This window comes from Onychostruthus taczanowskii, unplaced genomic scaffold, assembly GCF_017590055.1.
Source record: "Onychostruthus taczanowskii isolate IOZ18803 unplaced genomic scaffold, ASM1759005v1 scaffold12, whole genome shotgun sequence".
Lineage (NCBI taxonomy): Eukaryota > Metazoa > Chordata > Aves > Passeriformes > Passeridae > Onychostruthus > Onychostruthus taczanowskii.
The window spans coordinates 2,767,151-2,787,509 of record NW_024498351.1 but is presented as its reverse complement, the minus strand read 5'-3'; the positions used below and the strand labels follow the sequence as shown (position 1 = coordinate 2,787,509).

At 39.2% G+C, this 20,359-nt stretch overlaps 1 protein-coding gene across 2 annotated transcripts in view; it reads right to left on the bottom strand.

The window, feature by feature from the left end:
• Nucleotides 1–880: 880 nt before the first annotated feature.
• Nucleotides 881–20,359, bottom strand: part of UBA6 (ubiquitin like modifier activating enzyme 6) — a 28,279-nt gene continuing 8,800 nt past the window's right edge. For both annotated transcript variants that reach the window (XM_041395783.1, XM_041395782.1), the window contains exons 10-34: nucleotides 19,165–19,288; nucleotides 17,819–17,922; nucleotides 17,338–17,400; nucleotides 16,792–16,868; nucleotides 16,115–16,181; nucleotides 15,574–15,717; nucleotides 14,819–14,886; nucleotides 14,474–14,552; nucleotides 14,205–14,285; nucleotides 13,788–13,865; nucleotides 12,370–12,551; nucleotides 11,909–12,014; nucleotides 11,087–11,176; nucleotides 10,897–10,977; nucleotides 10,196–10,324; nucleotides 9,313–9,364; nucleotides 9,143–9,206; nucleotides 8,225–8,294; nucleotides 7,532–7,603; nucleotides 6,724–6,841; nucleotides 5,574–5,767; nucleotides 4,313–4,440; nucleotides 3,484–3,571; nucleotides 3,027–3,121; nucleotides 881–1,756 (exon numbers count right to left, since the gene is read on the bottom strand). In XM_041395783.1, coding sequence (XP_041251717.1) covers nucleotides 1,621–1,756; nucleotides 3,027–3,121; nucleotides 3,484–3,571; nucleotides 4,313–4,440; nucleotides 5,574–5,767; nucleotides 6,724–6,841; nucleotides 7,532–7,603; nucleotides 8,225–8,294; nucleotides 9,143–9,206; nucleotides 9,313–9,364; nucleotides 10,196–10,324; nucleotides 10,897–10,977; nucleotides 11,087–11,176; nucleotides 11,909–12,014; nucleotides 12,370–12,551; nucleotides 13,788–13,865; nucleotides 14,205–14,285; nucleotides 14,474–14,552; nucleotides 14,819–14,886; nucleotides 15,574–15,717; nucleotides 16,115–16,181; nucleotides 16,792–16,868; nucleotides 17,338–17,400; nucleotides 17,819–17,922; nucleotides 19,165–19,288 — 2,490 coding nt within the window. In that variant the 3' untranslated portion in view covers nucleotides 881–1,620. The remainder of the gene's footprint in view (nucleotides 1,757–3,026; nucleotides 3,122–3,483; nucleotides 3,572–4,312; nucleotides 4,441–5,573; nucleotides 5,768–6,723; nucleotides 6,842–7,531; nucleotides 7,604–8,224; nucleotides 8,295–9,142; nucleotides 9,207–9,312; nucleotides 9,365–10,195; nucleotides 10,325–10,896; nucleotides 10,978–11,086; nucleotides 11,177–11,908; nucleotides 12,015–12,369; nucleotides 12,552–13,787; nucleotides 13,866–14,204; nucleotides 14,286–14,473; nucleotides 14,553–14,818; nucleotides 14,887–15,573; nucleotides 15,718–16,114; nucleotides 16,182–16,791; nucleotides 16,869–17,337; nucleotides 17,401–17,818; nucleotides 17,923–19,164; nucleotides 19,289–20,359) is intronic.

Genomic DNA, 20,359 nt, shown 5'->3' with positions numbered 1-20,359 from the left:
CTGGCTGTGATCCCTTGACCTGGACTTTTTACAAGGCTCTCAAAGGTGTACATGTTGTCATTAGTAAAAGCCATTGCATGAATTGTATCTGACAGTTTACTTCAAACCCTGAGGACAGTCATATGGCATTCTAGGGTAGTACTGAGACTTTATTTTTAAATGCTGCTTATTTCAAAAGCATAAGCATGATGTTGACACCACACTAACGTAAGAAAGTATACTCACTCAAAGTTTCATTTCCCAGCCTCCAACTGTGAGAGGTGACTGTTTTCTTGTTGACCTAAACCTTTACGTGATCCTTAGCACTAATTAGTGACATCATTACATTAAATGTGAAGACATCCCTAAAGCTTAATAAACTATGATTGAGGATAAAGAGCTAAGTTGTTAATAGCTTTTGCAGCAGCTGCAGGACACAATGTTCAATAACAATCTCTAAAGCTGAAACACATTAGTATTTCAGTTTATAAGTTTTTATTCTAATCTTGCCTTGCTCTACTGTGATGGGGAGAAAAAAAGAACTACCTCAAGTACCCAGTGCTTAAAGGAGTTAAATTACGGTGTTTTTGTAACCCACCTCTACCTCACCACAGCAGCAAAACCAGTCTATAATGATTTCCAATTAAGCATAAATTTTATAATTACATATCCCAATAACTGACCAGTGAGGGTAAAACCTTGTGGTTCAGTGCAGCTCAGACTGGTTCTGAGGACAGGTGTACAACAATTTGCTCTAGGGAAATGGTACCAAAAGAACCAGCTGAAGTAACAGTTTGCCCTGACAAACATCCAGTGGTATTTGTCTTTTCCTCCCTTTAACGTCATCAAGTGCTATAGTGATTTTAATTTGATGAGGGCAGAAAGGCTCAACCACATTTTCTCTTTGTTGAAGACCAAGTTTTATTGTTCAAAGTGCTAATTTGGCTCTCCGGTAGGTTTTCACTGCAGTATTCCACAATGAACAGTCTTAGTGCAGATAATCAACAATTCCAGCTCTCTGGACTTCAGGGGAGTTTTGACAATTTACACCCCCTCCCTCTGTTTCCATGTTGAGACTGACACAAGATAGCTGCTCTGAGCAGGGCTCCACTAAGCAGCCACAAAAGAAAGCAGTTCCTCTGCTTTTAAGTGGGAGTTTAAGCCTTTCAGGTGGATCTAATCTCACATGTAGATGGCAAGAATGAAATTCTTGTTTTGAGAATGGAGTAACATATGAAATGTTTGAGATGTTCTTAGAACACCAGGAGTATCATAAAATGGTGCTTTTCCTATTTTTTGCACTCTTCCCTAAGCAAATGCAAATTGCCTAATTTGCAAATGGGGACCATTTCTTAGGTTCACCATTCTTCTTGCTTTCTTGAATATAAATCTTGCTTTTAAGGTAAGGACTGTACTGGACATTCCATCTCATGGAGTGACCAATCCTTCTTTGAAGACAGGCTTGAAGAATATAGGAGCAGAAGAAACAAATCCAGTTTGTCTTCAGTGCAAAGCCACTGATTTTCACCATTTAATTAAGGCTTCACCAAAAAGAAATATATAGTACCATCTTTAATAGCTGAAAATTAGCACACTCCTTTCAGAACAAATGGTCCGTGAGTGACTTTTGTGTCTCTACCATCAATTGTCTTCCTGAACAAAGTAGTATCTCACTGGTGGCCCGGGCAAGTCTTCCTCTCCATCAGTCTCTGGAGCAAATGATACTGTCAAGTCCACATACTTCTTATCAGCTGATGGTTTCACAAGCTTTTGCATCCTATAAAGAAATGAGCAGTTCATAAATGCACTAGGAGGATTGGCAGTGGGAATTCAGGGCCAGACTAGGAGGAAGTTCACTGCCAGCAATATGTACTGGCCCAGCATACTAGAGACCAAACTAAAATAAAGAATAAGCCACCTCTAAATTGCACACAAAAGCTGTTCCTCCTCCTGAGCTTCAGCAATTCGTATTCCCTTTTCCTGACAGCCCATTAAAGCTTCAGAGTAGTAAAAAATCCTGATATTCACAAGAAGGCAGCTTCATACCAAAGTTCATACCATGACTTTGACTTCATTACATACCCCACTCATTCAAAATTATTTACACAGCTGTAAGAGAAAGCATATAAACAATGTTTTTGGAGACAGGCTGTAAATTCTCATCTTAGTATGCCAGGCACTCTACAGCTTGGCAGCTCTTCTCTCCCCAGGTGTTTGAAGTAGCTTGCTCATACCTCTCTGCCTACTGTCAGGCCTTCAAAACAGTACTGATCAGTGCATCCACTTGCTTCAGCAAAGCCTGTGAGCACTGACTACCACACACTTCATAGGAGATGTAAGGAACAGATTTTGAGCTAAAGTAGTTCAATCCACAGGTGTAAGGCAGAACTAAACCTGGGTGAAATCTGGCTGTTATTTTGCAAAGACCTTCAGTCAAAACCCAATGCCTTGCCTTCACATCCTGCCAAACTGCCAGGGTGAAATACCTCAATTTCCTGTCTGTAAGCAGCATAGCAAAGCCTTTGTGAATGTCATCATTCTTAAAAGGGCTGAAGTCATATAGAATCTCAAGCAATGACTATAATTGAACAGACTTACAGAAATCTCAAACTGCAAGCAATACATTATCCTTCAGAGCTTAGTTGCTAAATATCAGCATTAGTTTTAAGCCAGTTTCAAAAGGTTCTAGTAGTCTTGTTCTGCTTGAACCATGGTACATTCTTTCCCCTCAAGAAATTACTGTCAGACTTCTTTAGATTTCTCATTCTGGTATTCAACAGTTAAAGCAGCATTATGCAAGTCTCCTTTTCTCATCACAGAGAAAATCTGTGAATGATGAATCTCTGATCCTCTGAATCTCTCTTTTTTTTTCTTTTTTTTTTTTTTACAAAAGTAAGAAATTATCTTTTTTCTTCCTGAAGTATTAATGGCTAGAAACCACTTTGAGAGAAAATACTGCTGTCAGACACACATCCTTTGATACAAGCAATGAACAAAATTTTTATGTGCATTTGCATCCCTCAAGTCCATTTTCCAGTTATACTTACGTCAACTTTAATCTTTTAATATGGCCTGGCATCACAGGAACATAGAGCATTTTGACTCCTTGTACAACCATAGTTGGTTCAATTCCATATTTCTCCTGGAATTCACAAATTAAAACCTGTTAAAAGACTGGAATAGCTGCCCAAACCAGCATATTCTACTGCTGCAAATACTACAGCTGATTATTCAAATCCTTAGGATCCAAACCAGAAAACCTGCTAATGCATGGATGCTGATAGTAAGTTTTATTAACTGAATTAACACGGAATTTGAAAACAGGCTTGGATGCTTTAGAGACATTAGAGACATTCCCATTGACATCAGTTATTATTAAAATTATTCTGGTTTGAACAGTAACTTGATGGAAATAAAAAAGAAAACAAAACAGAATTCAACAACCCAAAACAAGAAACTCATTTCCTCTTGTCTTGTATTAACCCAGAACAGTAGATAACTTACTCTGACAGCATTTATGAAGTCCAACAGAGTAAAATCCTCTTTCCCATAAATTGTCCACCTGTCCCAGATGGTAAATGATATCCCATTTCTGTTTTAAAAAGTGAAAAGTTGTTACTTTAGAGTGTGAACTCAGTCATTCCCTTTAAAAGTGTATTGGAGAACTGCCGTGTCTTCTTGTTGATGTGCTGTTTAATCTTGAGCACAAACCCCTTCCCTCTCTGCTGCTGTTTCTCCAGCCCTCTGACCTTGCTCAGCACAAGACACAGTAAGACCTACTGAAAAAGAGCTCTTGTATTGAACAAGATGCAAAAGCATGTCCGGGATGTTTCCTAAGAACAATGCCACACATCTACCTTCTCTAGATTTTTCAAGTCTGACAATTAACGGCTTCCACTGAAAACCAAACCAAGCATTTAAACCCACTATTTTTTTAAATTAGGACAGATGGACTGCATTTTCCAAACAGGAAATTCTTGGGCAATGCATTATGGGACACCCTTGGCAGTAATACAAGGATCACTTATACGTCTAGCAGTACCCAGTAAGTGGATAGCAGAGTTTAATAGCAAGCATGAAGCAATTCATCATTTTCCAAGTTTCAACAAGAAAAAAATACCCTTGAACATCTAGAATGCTTAACTGGAGTACGGCCATGAGCTGTGGTTCCATCATAGCTTTGCTCACATAGCAGAGCTCACATTAAGGCTATAAGACCTATATTTAGTAACTATTCAAACTTCACACTTGCTGGAATGGTTCAGCAAGTTCTAAGCATCAGTTAGTAGGTTTCCAAATACTGTTCTTGCCCTTCTGCCATTGTCCTTCCTACCTGATTTCTGTTCTTCTTACTGCAGCAGTTTCCGTAAAGACCATTATGGGAATAGCTAGGTTCAGAAAACAGTTCTTGTATGCATCAGCTGGGTAGCCACCCACAACTTTGATAAGTTCCAGTGCAACCTGCAGTAAATCAGAATTTACTTATTAGGTTTTAGTGTTATCAACTCTAGTGCAGTTAAGAGGCCAGCAATTACCAAGGAAGTTGTTAATGAGATCAGCCTTTGTCCAATCAGCAGAGTAAATAACATGGAAATGCAACCTACTATGGCACATAAATAAATTCTGTTGCAACCAAGGGAAATACTTAAAACATTCAAAAACTGTAGTTATTGTAGTACTCTTCCAAAACTGTTTGGCTCATGCAACCTCCACAAAGCATGAGGTTCTGTTGAGATGCATGAACATGAACTACTATATAACAGATCCTTTCCACTCTTGGCAGCAGCATTCTGATGGAAGTTAGTACTAATGGCCAAAAACAAATCAAAATGCAAAATTCCAACCCATCTTTCTGTGCTGCAAATCAAGAATAACAGCATCAAAGGCTCACTAAGTTAAGGAAACTTCCCTTTTTGACCATTCAGGGGCCACTTCAGCAGCCACACTCACACCACCAAAGACTTTCACTGCTGGGACCGAATCCCCTTCACGTTGGACGGCTTCTCAATCACTGCCTTGCTACTTATCCCACTCTCAGAGCCAGACAAGGTTTCCTTGCTGGCTGGACGCTGGGTTTTCCTTAGCAGAGTCTCAGACTTGTGGTGCAACAACATCATGGTACAGCAACAGAATAACAACTCAAGCTGGTGCCTTGGAGAAGGGGCCCTGAACAAAGGACTACCTCGGCTTTTGTACCCTTACAGTCTCTGTGCTTAACAGTCCAGGGTCTTCCAGCTGAGTCCTCAGCTCCTGCTGCGTCCCTGAGTGTCTGGTCGCCTGGCTGGGCCACAGGTCCCTGTGCCCTTCGTTGTGCAAAGAGTCAGCATCAGTTCACAACCTCTTGCCTGAGGCTCCCACACAGAGCTCAAGCTTCAGTTGGCACTGCAGCTCCATGCTGAGCTACTTGCACTACATGCATTCCTCAACAATCACACCTAGAATCAAGCATTACCTTTGCTATTTGTACATAAGAAAGAAATCTATTTCTTTAAATGAGCCTCTGTCAGGGTAGCAGTAATCAATACCCAGACAACAGCAGTTTAAGGCAAGAAACAGTAAGAGAAAGAAATATGCATTTTAAAAATCAATCTCACCAGCCCTGATACTGCAGCAGTAGCTGTTGCAATGGCAGGAATAATCTTTCCAGCAATGCGCTTTGTTTTGAACCGATCAGCTGGTTCGATGTTGTACATCTTGGCTCGCAGGTTTGATGCTGCTGTTACAAAATCTATATGCCCATTACTATCATCATCTTTCTCAAAGGAGATGGGCTTCATTTGCAAGTCAGCTGCTCATAAAAAAGAAAATATAAAAGAGCAAAAAATTATTATTAAAAAACTGAAGATGTCCGAAACATAATTTAAAGGAACCAGAACCTTAACAAATTAAACATTTCACATCCTGGAGCCTGGTGCCTTACTTGTTTTCCTATGCTAGGAAATGCCCCTCTTAATATCACTTGCTAAAAATGAATAATGAAATAAACATTAACAGAGCTCTATAATTTTACTTTCCTTGCACCACCAAGAACAGATTTTGAACATCCCTATGAATGTTTCTCATACACCCCACCTCACTAAAGCTCCATCCTGAGAGAATTCCCTTTTAAAGCTTAGTTTATCTGAAAAAAATTCAAAATATGGACTCAGTAGCATTGGAATCAGAGTTTTGGGTTGACACTCCATGGAATGAGTTAGGGATAAGCTAATCTTTCTCCTGGATTCATGGGCTAAAAAAGCTTGTATGTAGTTGTTGCCTAGTGGCCTCTTCGTGTGGCCAGGCACAAAATGGGATGCGAGCATCCTCGTTTTAAATCCAGAAGATGCTGAGGAAGACTTTTAACAGTCTTTACAATTTAAGATCATTTCAGATTGAGAGCTCTAAGTAATGACACTCAGCCTTCTCATGCCCAAATCATTTACAGTCTATCTGGGATCCAGCCTGCACCCTTTCCCCCTCCTTAAAAGTTCAATTCCCCACTGTTGCCTGCTCCCTGTCATCAGTGTTGTAATTACAAGAAAGCGTAAGAGAAAGCCCTAAAACTTCCAGGAATCACAGAAATACAGAACCATAAGATAATGTCAAGCAACAGGACAGGTATCTGCATGGCACTTCAGAAAGCTTTAGGTATGAGCTCTACTTCTTGCAGAATTCCAGAACTGCTTCATCCAAAGATGTGAATGTGACTAGTGGCAAATGCAAATGCAGGATATTCCAGCTATGACACTGGTTTACATTACTCACTTTCCAGAGCTTCATTGGATAGTATAGACTTCTCCAGCTGGAAAATAGCATTTCTTTCATCCTCACTGCTGACAGGAATATGATCTGGTTTTCTTGCAGTTTCATCAGTCTGTACAACCTGCAAGTGTGCAGTGCTTGAGTAATAAAATACATGAACTTCATACAGCGCAGGTGTCAAGTGTACTAAATTTCCTGTCTTCCTTGCAGGCTTTCCTCCCCACCTCAAGAGAGACATGGATTTACTGGATCAAGTCCAGCCAAGAGCTTCTAGGAACATTAAAGGACAGAAGCATCTCTCATACGAGGAGAAGGTGAGAGAGCTGTGATGGTTCAGAGTGGAGAAGACAAGGGTCAGTGGGATTTATCAATGTGCACAAGTATCTCATGGTGGGAACTACAGACAGCACAGCATGCCCAGTGACAGCACAAGGGCACAAACTGAAGCACATAAAATTCCCTAAGAAACACACAAACATACTTCAAAGAAAAAGAATCAAACAAAAGCATCCCAGAAAAATTGTGAGGATGGTTGAACACTGGCACAGAGAGAGGCTGTGGAGTCTCTATTCTCAGAGATATTCATAACCCAGTGGGTCATAGTCCTTGACGACTTGCTCTAGCTGCCCCTGTTTAAGGAAGAGGATTGAACTAGGTGTTTCTCAGGGGCTCCCTCTAACCTTAACACACTTATTTCCCCCCAAAAAATTATAATTTGTATTTATTTCTCATTAGCATCAATGCAGTAGTTGGAGATGTGGGACACTGCTTGTGGAATATTTTTTTTCTTTAAATTAAGTATTACACTTACTTTGTTTGAAGGTCTAAACTCTGGTACCTTCACAGATGAAATAATCCCCAAAATGGTTTCCTCTGACAAGTCCTGTTATGGTTTTGAAGAAAAACAATTTAAATTCACATCAACTCAAAAAGGCCTCCACAAAAAGACAATAGGATTTCAAAGAATACTAGACCCAAAAAAGTCTCACAGATATGCAGTGATGTTTCAGCTAAACACCATCATTAAAACAGCAAGTGACAATTCATTTGCCACAGCAAACAGCAGTGTGAAGTGCCTAGCACTTGAAAACTGAACAGAAGTGCAAACCTGACTTACAGGAAGGTCCAATTAAAAAACAAACAAATAAAAAAAGGATAAGCAATGCAGAGACCGTAAGCAGTAGAAAATAAAACCTCCATAGCATAACTAAGACACTAAATTTTTAAAAAAGCCTTAAAGAGATTTTCATTCAGTTCAGTAGTTACATTGCATCAAAATAATAATTACTAAGTTCAGTGCTTACTGAAAATATCCAATACACTACTCATTTCTTCTCCAGGTTAGGGATTTAAATAAATGAAGTGTAAGCAGCTGCCAAACAGACAGTACTGAAAGATAGATTACTATAAGAATCACTTTAATCAACCCTTGAAAAGAACTGGCAGCTGGTCCTAGGCCAAAACTGAACACCAAGTTAAAGGAACACTGTTAGTCTGGGATTACCTTTTCTGTGAAAGGAACACAGTACACTGTTGCAAAGAGCTTTGCTGTGCTCACGATGAAACCATAGTGCCTAAAGAAAAAAGAATTATTTTTGGTTGGTTGTTTTTTCTACTTCAGTTGCCCAAAGGTTTGCAATCATGTTCAAGATCTTGAACAACCATACTGAGAAAGAGAATTTCCATCCTTGAGTGTACACAGCACAAAATAGCACATTTTGAGTGACTCAGAAGTTGTCCCCAAAACTAAGCAAATGTTGATGAGTAGAGAGTTATTTAATGAAAACCATGTCTCCTTATTCTTTACAGTCAAGCAAACAATTACCAATGCTCAAATGACATCAATATGATAAAAAGCTTAATCTCAGAATTACTTTGATATTTACCATGATGTCAGCTTTCACTCAAACTAAAAACAGTGATCCAGTTTCTCAAAGCAGTTGTAGATATACAGAAGATAAAAGCTTTTTAATTCATCAACCACATCCATTTTTAAAATTATCTGTAATACCCAAGCCATCTAGATCAGACCCAAATTGTAATGAACAAGAAAAGTAGTCCCTTCACCAGGTCATTTGGCACATCCTGCATTTTATGACGTGGACAGTGGGGGCAGGGAGGTGTGACAGCAACAACTCAGTAATTGTGCAGCCATATAGGACATGAAATGGGTTGTTCTAAGCCATTTCACATTAGATGTTGTCAGAACAGCACCCTCCAATCCCATAGCAGTGAAAGTTAAATTATCTGTAGTGAAAGTATTTGGCAGCTCACCAAATCTGCCACTGGATAAGACTGTGCACTAACAGCTATTGATTCCAGTCCAACTTCCAGGGCTATAAAGCCACTGCCTTGCACTTCCTGCTGTAAGGTGGGCTTTATAGGATGCTATAGAGTTCATCTGGGACAGTACCATACTTACAAAGGATCATTAAATTCAAACTTCACTGGGAAAGGAGGCCTCTTTGGTGATTGCCAAAACAAACCTGGTAGGAAAACAGACTTAAGATGAAATCCTAAGGAACCAGGAGCAGCAACAACATGACATATGACATGAATTTTAAACAGGCATAAAGGGGCATTTGTACTTACTTCCATCTTTTAATCGTGTATCAAGGGGAAATGAATGAAGGAGCTGAAGAGCCTAGAGGAAAAACCAGAGAGGCTTTAGTAATTTGTCACATAGATTGACAAGACCACACTAAATCAAGCCTGAGTAGCTGAAGTAATTTAAAGAGTTAAGAAAATCATCAAACACCCTTGTCAAGATGGACAACTTAAAGACAAGTACTACTAGACAGAGTGCTTGCCCATTTTGTTCACAGAACAGAGATGACAATGTCACCTCATCTGTACAAAGCTCAAGGAAAGCATTTAATCCAAGAAGCAAAGCATTCTTCCCCACCTTACTGTCACTTTAGGATTCTTGCATATGGATTTACAACTTGGAATGCAATATTTTCTCAACGTGACAACTACCACCAGGGATTCTGTATGCATAGGAATGTTTGTTAATCCACAACATCCCAATCCCATCTCTCCTACAAAATTACACACATACTTTAAGAGACACTGTGGACCAGACTGTCAGAACAACTGGCTCTTATTTCAGAAAAATCTTTGAGAAAATCAGGGTTACAAAGGTGAGTTCAGTCACGGGAATTTAGTGAGGGAAACAAAAACCACTGCCTAATAAAAGACATCTGATAATCCTGATACTTCGGAAAACAATGGACAAATGCCAAAAAAACTCATGGAGACTTCTGAACAGTGTACTAAGAGTGAATTAATAAACCAGACCTAGAAGTGCTACAGCAGAAAGGAATGCAGCATTTTTAGGTTTCAAATATAGTTTATTATTTATGAAGAGATGGAAGTGAATGCAAAGACTTGGACACCTCGTTATCAGGACCGCCAGGTTTTCTAAAATCTTAATCATCCTCATCACACTAACGCATTTATAGGTCTTACCTACCTTATGGCTAAAATACTTTTCAAATTTTACTCTTGCTAGTTCTACACACTGAGTCCAACTTCGGGGTCTTCTACTGAGAGTTTTAATAACATGAAAACAGCCTTCCAAGCTCTCTCCTGATTTTATTCTCTAGATAAAGAAACATGAAAATGTTAAAGCAGACAAAATACCTTCTAATCCAGTCAAACAGTAAATATGTTTTTAGTAATCCACAGGCAAGAGGAAACAGAGGTTCATTTCATGACATATTATCCTTTATGTGCTCCTCTCCACTGGGTTTTTTCCGCATTTACTTCCATCAGCCCTTTGAACCACAGGCCATTACAGACTCAAAAGAAAAAGAGAGTAAACAATTCCAATCTAATTTATTACTACTTGAACTCACTTCAAACTCAGTCTTACTTTCATTTTTCCCAGCTAGTTACACATCAGTGTGACATACACTAATCACACACTAGCAGTGTCTCAGTTTTTCTGGTATTTCTACATCACGTACAGAGCCCATGAGCTGAAGAAGCTTTTAATTACGAGACACAACAGAACTACTGTTCCTATGATCAACTAATGACTTGGCCATGTAAGTCTTCAGGTCTTCTGAAAAACGTCAGACACTAATCCTAATTTCACTGGCCTTAAATAGAAACAAAATCCATAAAGCAGTAGTTTAAACCCTCTATTTTACCCTGGCAACATTCCCTTACCTGTAAAACTTCTTCTGCTGATGGATAGGTTTGCCAGAACTTGTTAAACAATGAAGGCTTGTGAGAAAATGAACTTTCAAACTGTAAAATAAAGAGAACAGATATGGCATTATGCAAGAAGAATATCAGATGCCCACCTTTCCAAACACACATGGAGTTGTGCTGAATGCCAGAAAGGTTAATTCATTACCTTATCTCTTGCCCACTGTATTGTATGCTCAATAGCAGCTGGGAAAGACTTCAAGGTGCAAAAAGGTATTTCTTCCTCTGGTGGATCCCGCTGTAATTAAAGAGGGTTGCATGTCAATGCAGGCTTATCCAGGTTAATTGCTAGTAATAGCACCAAGAACTTGTACACTACAGAAGTTAAAAACTGTGCTGTTATAAAATACCAAGTGGCTTTTTATGCTTAGAAATCTGTTTTATGAACACTAGCTAGTATTGTCAATTCTTATTTATGAGGAATAGTCTAAACTCAACACTGGAAAGCAAAACTGAACTTTGAAACAAACAACAGGTGAAACTGCCAACTGCTTTTCCAAGATGTGCAGCTGGCATTCATGTACACTTTCAACATGAAAGTTTTTCATGCCCTGTCACTGAAGGTCTGAAAGACTTCTGTATGGACCCTAACAAGACAACTAGGATGCTCAAAATCCTGTCTCTGTGTCCACATGCAGTATTTCATGGTGTTCTCAACCAGTGAATTTCTCCACAAGAACTTAAAATACAGCAATACTGCAGGTAGTGTCTATCAGCAATAGAGCCCGAAGGTTCATTTCCCCTTTCCCATTCAAACAGAACTATAATGTATGCTTGTAAAGAACTGCTCAAATTTTATTTCCTGTGAGTTTTCTTCAGAAACAAAGGAAGCAATTATTTCCTAACACTACTGTTCTTCAGCAGCCCAAACAGACCATTTATTTTAGAAAGACACATAAAAATTATCAAAGAATCAGAAGGAATCATGGGACAAGCTACAGAAGGTGAGTGATGGTCTTGAAAGACTTACATGACTATTGTAGGACTCTGTCAGATGGGGCACAATAACTTCTGTGTGACCTTTTGTTCCCATAGTTCCAGAGTCTATAAGAGGACGCAGGTTTGCTACACAACGACTGACATGGAAAGACACAGAGTATCAGAGTACAGAACATGCTTTACATTCTTGCCTTGCACACATGACTGAAGTGCAACCAGAGTTGTCTCTAGGCACTTTCAGAAAAGTGGAAAACTTACACCAAGCTCAGGAAAAAAGATATAAAATAAGAACTATTCAGGTTAGATCAGGATACCATACACCTCAGCATGTGTGGATTATGAGCAATAGAAATTATTTGTAAGTGTCAATATCTCTACTTTTAAATTTAAATGCATATTTTTATGCTTTAATAATTCAGCGTTAAAACTGACAGAGTATTCTCACCCTCATCAAAAGTTAACAGTTGCCCTTGCTTCCCTTCCACCCCCTACCTATCTATGTATCTCCTGGCCTCAACATTGTCCAAAGCAGTCACAATCACATCTTGCTTGGTGTAGAATTCATCACTGTAAGTGTTCTCAGTGGCTGGACAAACTTTATTAATATCTGAATCAATCTTTATGTAAGGATTGATGTTCAGAGTTGCTTCTGCTGCAGTGTAGCTCTTAGGTTTCTGAAAGCATATATACAGATATCAGCAATATGCAGATAAAGAACATCAGGAACACAGAAATAGCAACTTCATTTACTGATCAGGCAAAATTCACTGACAAATATTAGTATGCAAAACATACAATAAACAACATTTTTAATCATATACCTCCCTCACTAATAAATATCTTATAAATCTAGTTTTATTTTTTATTTAGTCTTTCAGAGACCACATCGTGGAATGGTTTATCAAGTAACTGAAACTGATGCCAGATGCTGCCACTCATAAGAATTTCTTCAAAAGGGAGCAGCTCATGACTGTCTGAGGATAAACCCATTAGTAACTCTGACTGTGTCTATGCAGCACAGACATCAAGCACCCACCTGTGAATAATCACATTACTGCAAGGCATTCACACAAAACCAATTCCAGAAGCTAAACTGAAATAGAGTTCTTGACCTACCCAACACTTCTAGCCACACCACAATTACCTAGGGATCAGATCAGCACTCAAGCCTGTGGCTTCTAAAAGCTTGCAGGGTTCATCTTCCATTTATCTAACCATCCAAAGTGCAATCTATTCCCACACTTGCTACACATAAACAGGAGGCAGAAAATTCAACTGTTCGGTTTTGGGCAGGGGAAGCCTTTTTTCGCACTGCTGTCATGATCTAAGCCACCTTTCTTATTTTGTGCTGTGTTTGCAAGTACAGGGATGTTCCCTCTGCTTCTAAGGAATTAACAGCTTCTGTGTTATGCATTTACTGAATGTACATGTTGGGCTTTTTCAAAACTATTTACCAGCTCAGTGAAAACTGAATTAAGTCAGAAAACACCAACTTTGGTCAAGTTCCATCAGCAGCAGCACTACTGAGCTATACCAAGAACACTTCTGCCAGCACTGTCTATTTTTTGTTGGTTTATTTTCCCCAAATTTCAATGGCATAGTAGAGTATTTGCGACATAGTAGGCTCTTAAGCAATTCAGTACTCATCCAACTGTCAAATTTGAGAGATTTCATTAGTCAAAAACACCAGTACAAACTAAGATTAGACAAGCCAATTTTACTTAACTGGTACTAGTGATGAGTTGATGCCATTGGAGTTCTAGGCACTGTTTAAAAAAACCCTAGATTTCATTACAGCCTTTAAGTCTTTTCTGGACAGAAGTACTGACACTCACAAGTTCAGCTCTCTGTAGGGACACAGGACAGAGAAACACAATAGTCCAGAAAATTTACTGAATAAGAAAGCCTACCTGTATGTGATGAGGTCGAAAAAGAAACTGCCTGTTCAGGTTGGATTTCTCTATCAAATCTGGATCTGTAATTGTAACCTAAGTCAGAAGGGGCAAAGCAACAGCTGAAGTTACAATTTAAGTGAGCAATGATCTTGATGAAACTTCTATAAACACTTGTCTAAACAAAACACTGCTATTGGCATCCACTGTGGCCAAAGCTCTGCTTACACTGACTGACTAAATTTTGTTTTAAAATCAAAATACAGCAAGACTGCTCCAAGTGTAGTCTCCTTCTAATTGCCAAGGCCATTGTATCCTCTGCACAGAGATCAACCTGAAATAAGACTTAAGCTATTAACAATTTTAGTATCAAATTATTTAATTCTTCCCTGTCACACTACTTCTAATGGGAAGTAAGGTTAACAGGTGACTTACCAATCCTTTCTCTTGCCCAGTACCAACACCAAGAAGTGCGAAGTTTTTTAACATTTCACAGCCTATGGCTCCACAGCCAACCTAAAAACATTATATTTGTAGAATCAGAAATGCAAGTGGAAACCACAAAGAAAAGTCCACTCCAATTCTGGACCATTTATTCTGCAGTGGCACATCACAGAGCTGACCTCATGTATTTTGAGGACAGTGGGCATTAGCTGTACCAACAAAGCATTTGCAAAAAGTGTAACAGTGTCAGTCATACTCACCAAGAAAACATTCAAATCATGGAGCTTCTGGCACAGAGAATCTCCAATACAAGCCCTCAGGGCATCATATCTATCTCCCCTATGCAGGCACAGGAGACAAAAAAAGGAGACTTCAAGCTGCTATTTATCCTGGTAGTATCACTGATGCCAGACTACACCTGGACATGAACTAAGAAAGTCAGACAGAGTCTGTAATTCCTGTTCATGCTGAAATAGGACACACACTCTCAACCCCCAACCTGTCCCTCCAGCAAACAGCACTGAATTAACTTTAAAAGACATCTGTGCCTGCTTGAGACTCAGATGTGAACAGCACATAAGGCAGCAGCTTGTAGTTATATTTACCGTGGGAGAAACTCCTCAGAGCCCACCTTGTCTAGAGATGTTACAATGTCTAAAACATCGATATATAGCTGTAAAAGAAAGAAAAAAAGAAATCAATTAAAAACCTGTGAAAAAATATTCATGTTATGTAAATTTGAAAACTAAGTACTTTGTATTAACAGAATCTGGAAATGTAGGAGCAGTAAGTTTTTACTGTCACTGTCACAAGTTTTTACTGGAAGACTACACAGCATCTGGTACCCTACAGTTCAGTTCACAATTTTAGTGGACTGGAAAAAGTACTTGGACACAGAGGGGAAAAAACATTCACCTAAAATAGGTGAGCTACAAGTTTTTGACTTCTGACAGGCATGTCACCCCTCCATAGGTAACTCTGAAGATTGTGACATTTTTTAATCCAACTGTACTCTGACATTTCTCCTGAGAGTCTGAAAGGCCTGCTACGTACAGTAGCTTAAGGTATCTGCACTATATCACACCTTTGCATCCATGCAGTGACAAGCCAAGGCTCTTTTTGCTAGTGTGGAAAAACAATGTGCTATGTGAACTCCAAATACAAAAATTTTTACTAAAACTGGTTGTAATTTTATTGTACACATAAAAACACTACTTATTCTAAATACAGTTTCAAATATTTTTTTTTTCAGTTCCATGTTATAGGAGTTGTTCAGGTTACTCTGATCATACAGCACTTAGACACAACTATCCATTCATGAGATGTCAAAATAATCATCCAAAAACCAGGACAGCCTTACCCACTGCTGCAATGGAGAAAATTTTCCTGTTACTGCTTTCAGGACTTCCTGGCTAGCAACACCACCCACTGCTGCAGCCAAAGGAGGTAGAAATCCCTGAGCAGTTCTAGACAGCCATTTCACCACATCTCCATTCACCTGAGGCTGAAAAGTAAGACACAGGAACAGGTTTGCCCCCTCAGTGAACAAGTCAGTGTTTGACAGTTTCACAGATGATTATTCTTCAGTAAAAGACAGATTATTTCACTCTGCCTAGCAAAAAGGTTTCCAGGGTTCCACCCAAGACAGATCCACCATAATGCATGTATTTGTCACATGCATTTGTCTAAAAACTGGATTCACATCACCACAGGATCAGCCTTCATGTCAGGTCAACATTCAGTTGAACCCATGCTGAAATCCCATTCCATTTCCTCACATGGCCTTCAGACAGCCAGCTGATCTATCTCAAAAGCCAGAACAAGGATCAACAAATAAAACATGACTTTTAGGCAAGTAAAGAAGCACATAAAAAAGTGAGTCATAATAATTGCTTACTCACTTTGTTTTCCAGTGTTTCACTTATAGAAATGGCTATTTTCAGCATTTCCTCAGCATCTTGAAGGCATCTAGACACCAGGGTAGAAACAATAATGATGACTTAAACATTCCAAAGTTCTACATTGATTGTGTAGAAACACAGTCAATGGAAGAAAAACGCAATGGATACAGTAGGAAGTTTAGAATCTCACATTACCCTTAACAGTGAGCATTCAAGATGTGCTTCTAAATGTTAGGGTTAGCTTAAGAACAGGAGACTCAGTGGAAAAGCTCATGTGCAATTCAGTCTTAAGGAACTACAGCTGAATGAAAACCACTAAAAATTAAACTCAGATCATTCAGATATTTTTTTTTAATTCCATGAACTACAAGATAATTCAGGATCACTGAAACAACTTTTCAAATCAGTCCCACAATGTGAAGAAACTAGAACAAAGAAGGCCTTCCTCCAGAAGCATCTCTTGTCTACCTGGGCCCAGAGAGTGTCACTGCTATATTGGGAAAGCCTTGTTACACACCCAGACACCCATCAGGTAACATTTTTCAACTTTCCATTTCTACATGGTCTATCCGGTACCAGACAGGGGAGGTACCATGCTTCACAGCCACCCAGGAATTATACAAAAAGGAGAGATCTGTCTGATTCAAGGCTTGGCAAACACAGAACTGCTGCTTTACCCAATGTTCGGTCCACGACCAAAGTTCTCCTGGAACTGGTTCAAGGCAAGCATGGCAACATGGATCTGCAAAGGTGCCTGTTAAGACAAAAACAGCTGTTGATCAGTTACAAACTAGAAAGAAATGAAGTAAACAAAAACAACTATCAGAACTCTTTCGTTATCATTTCATTTCTTGTCTCTTAAGTACAACACTCAAAAAAGGTTTTAAAATAACATTAAAAAGTGACTTTGAAATACATTTTATTAATGTTTTTTAAAAATTGTTGCTCAGTAATGCAATGCCCTTTACACACATACACCACCCACCTCAACTAAGTCCAACTGAAGAGTCCCCAAAAGAATTTACAGCTGAAATTGGAAAGTGCAGTAATCTTCTTTTAACTAGAAATTATAATGCATTGCATTTTGCCAAACATCAATAACAAAGCCCAGCATTAAGGGCAAAAAGTAGAAATTATATTATGCTAAACATAAAGTTACAGATTACAATTCATGTATTTTTGCTATTAGAGCACTTATGCCCAAATCCCCACATGACAATTACCTCAGGCTTGCTAAAATCCGCAACAAGGCATAATGGGTTTGTTATCTGCTTCTCCAGCCGTTCCTGGAAAACCAGAACTCATGACAACAACACACTACTTAAGAACACAACAGCCACTGCTACCTGACAAAACAATACTCTTCCTACAGAGATTAAGAAATACATATCCTTTCTGACAAGCACTGCCATTGCTCTTTTCATTATTCATACCACACTAGATGCTAAAAATAATTATCTACTGCAAGTTCTATCAAAAATGGTGAGAGACGTTTCATATCCTAGTGGCAAGACTCATCTTTAAATGGGTGTGATTTTTGGGGCTGTCCTGTGCAGAGCCAGGAGCTGGAGTCCATGATCCTTGTGGGTCCCTTCCAAACAAAGGATATTCTATAATTCTAGGAAACACGTATGTGCTGAACTCTGCTTCCAGTGCTCAGAGCATTAACACCTGAGAACCCAGCTCTGTCAAGCACCCACTTACAAAGTAACACATCTTGGGTGTCTTCACTTGCACAGCTATGCCTCCATGCAGGTAAGGCTCCATCTCTGATGTATCACCAATGCTGAAGGAGTAAGGTGACACCACTGAAAAGAGAAGACAATCAACAGTGACAGATAATTCAAAGTGTCATTGGATGCTACAGTTTTGTATACATTGAAGGGGGGGGTTTGCCTGTCCTTTCTTTTAGTGCTGCAATTTTGCAGTGGGCAACCTTGTTTTGGAAACATAAGCACAGCTGATCCTTCTAACAGGATTAACCCAGAAACTGGCAGAGGGACAAAGCATTAGTTTCACATGATCTATTATGAAATGAGCTTTTTTAAGAGGCAGCAGATTTTACAAGAATTCTGATGACCACAGTTCTTTAACAAAAATGAAATTGCATTTAATTTTCTTTAGAACATGCACAGCAGTGTCCAGCATTAACTGCTCTGAGTAGGATTTTAGCCCTGTGATGAGAACTACAGGTAATCAAAAAAGGCAGCTGGAGCATTTTGTCACATCTTCCCCCTCATACACGGGAAGCATCATTCAGGCAAGGCAAAAAGACAGAAAAATTGTTAATTAATGGAAAACTAAAACCACAAGCTAAGCCATGAATAGGAGGAATGAACTGACTGCAGCATCAGCTCTAGCAAAATGCAAGGGCCCAGAGGAAACAGATTCAAGCACGTTTCAAGGGTATTGTTTTTTGTCTCAGACCACAAAACAGTTAAAAACAAACAACCAACCCCCACCCACTTGCTCTCTCTTCTGCTCAAAACAAACAGACATTCAGATCTAGGAACTGGAAAATTCCCCAGCATCCAAAAGGAACCAAGTAGAATGCCTTGAGACATGCATGAAGTAAAACAAAGCAGGGTAGATGTAAATCATGAAAATAATTTCAAAAGCATTCTTAAAACACTGTCAATGCATCCCTGTACACTTAAATAGTCACCCAAAAAAGCTACAAGGCAAACAGTAACACACCAAGTGGCATCCAAAACCATGACAGAAGCGCAGGCATTATGGGACCCTCCAAAGACCAAACCAGTTTCATCAGCAGACGAAGGATGGTCAGCTCAGAGGCTGCCAACTAGAGTCCACAGTTTGAGCTGAGCAATGCCACTGGCTCCTTAAGCAGCAAGATGAGTTCAGGTAGACTTTACTAAATGATATCAAAGCAAAACCAGGAAGACCTTTGCACCAAAGAGCAATTTTTTTGTGCAAGCTCACTGGAGGTCTGCACAACCCAGCACTCCTCTGACTATGGTAACTAACACTGCAATGGCTGAACCAGGACACAAAATAAGCACCTTGCAAATGAGTCAGCAGCACTTTACCTGTTATTTGGTGTGTGGATCCGTTCAAGCACGACATTCCATTAACTTCCCGAAAGGTTAAGAACTGTCCTGTTTCAAGCCTGTGTGGATGATTTTCAAGGCAAGTGACAATACCAGGATTTGACTGAAATAAAAATGGCAGTCAGAAAGGAGGAAAGTCTCTTGTGCATAGGGGTCACATTGTATTGCAGGCACATAGCTTTTAGTCTACTGAAACTGCAGCCTCTAATACTTTTAACACCTCATTTCTGTCACAGCAAGAGAGTTACCTATGACAACTTTTTCAGTCCTACGATTTTCAATTTAACAGTGTTTGTACAACACAAACTTTCTCATTTTCACTGTTTTCACTTCTCAGTATGTTAGCAAACTGCATTCACTAGTTCCCAGCAGTCAAATCCATTGTTATGTTCTAAAATAGTAGCAGATTTATCCCCTTTTTCCAAACTAAAAATAATCCCTATGTTCAAAGAAATTTTCAGAGGCATAAAAAAAATTAAGTCTTGTAAATGGTCCTTATTACTCCATGCTTCCTTTATGGTATTCTTAGAAAGGACATCCAAACTCATTCTTGAAAGTTTGGAAGTTTAAAAAGCTGGACAGCATAAAGAAGAGACACAGCTTCAGCAGGTCATAGACAAGCTTACAGTTGCAGGAATCTCAGACAACACCTCATCCTATTATAGGATGTGATGCCAACATGCCACACACACAGAGACCTCACTGCAGTCTGAACACAGCTCATCAAGTACCTTGTGCTGCACCTCAGGCTGTAACCTGGTGGATTTGCAGCAAGCCTGACCTGTAAAGTCACCTCTCATCCCTCCCTGAGACCCAGTACAGGAAAGATTTCAGTTAAGCAGCATAGAACTTAATTACAGTGGACCACGTTTTTTGTGGAAAATGAACAATGGCAAAGGAGCTGACTGGAGAAAATTCTGCTCTGATTTAAGGACACAGTGCCACCTTGACCCCGTCTATGGGACAAGAACAGGCCCTTGATGGCAATGAGTTTTAATTCTCATCAGTTTTACACTTCAGAGTGGAAGAAGATACAATTAAATTCAAGCATCAGATTATTAAACACAAGGCATATATACAAATATATATTCATTCCTTGACATGGCAGGTAATCAGCACAAGCCATGAAAATCAACTATGTACTCCATATGTAATTAATGAGAACAATAATCAA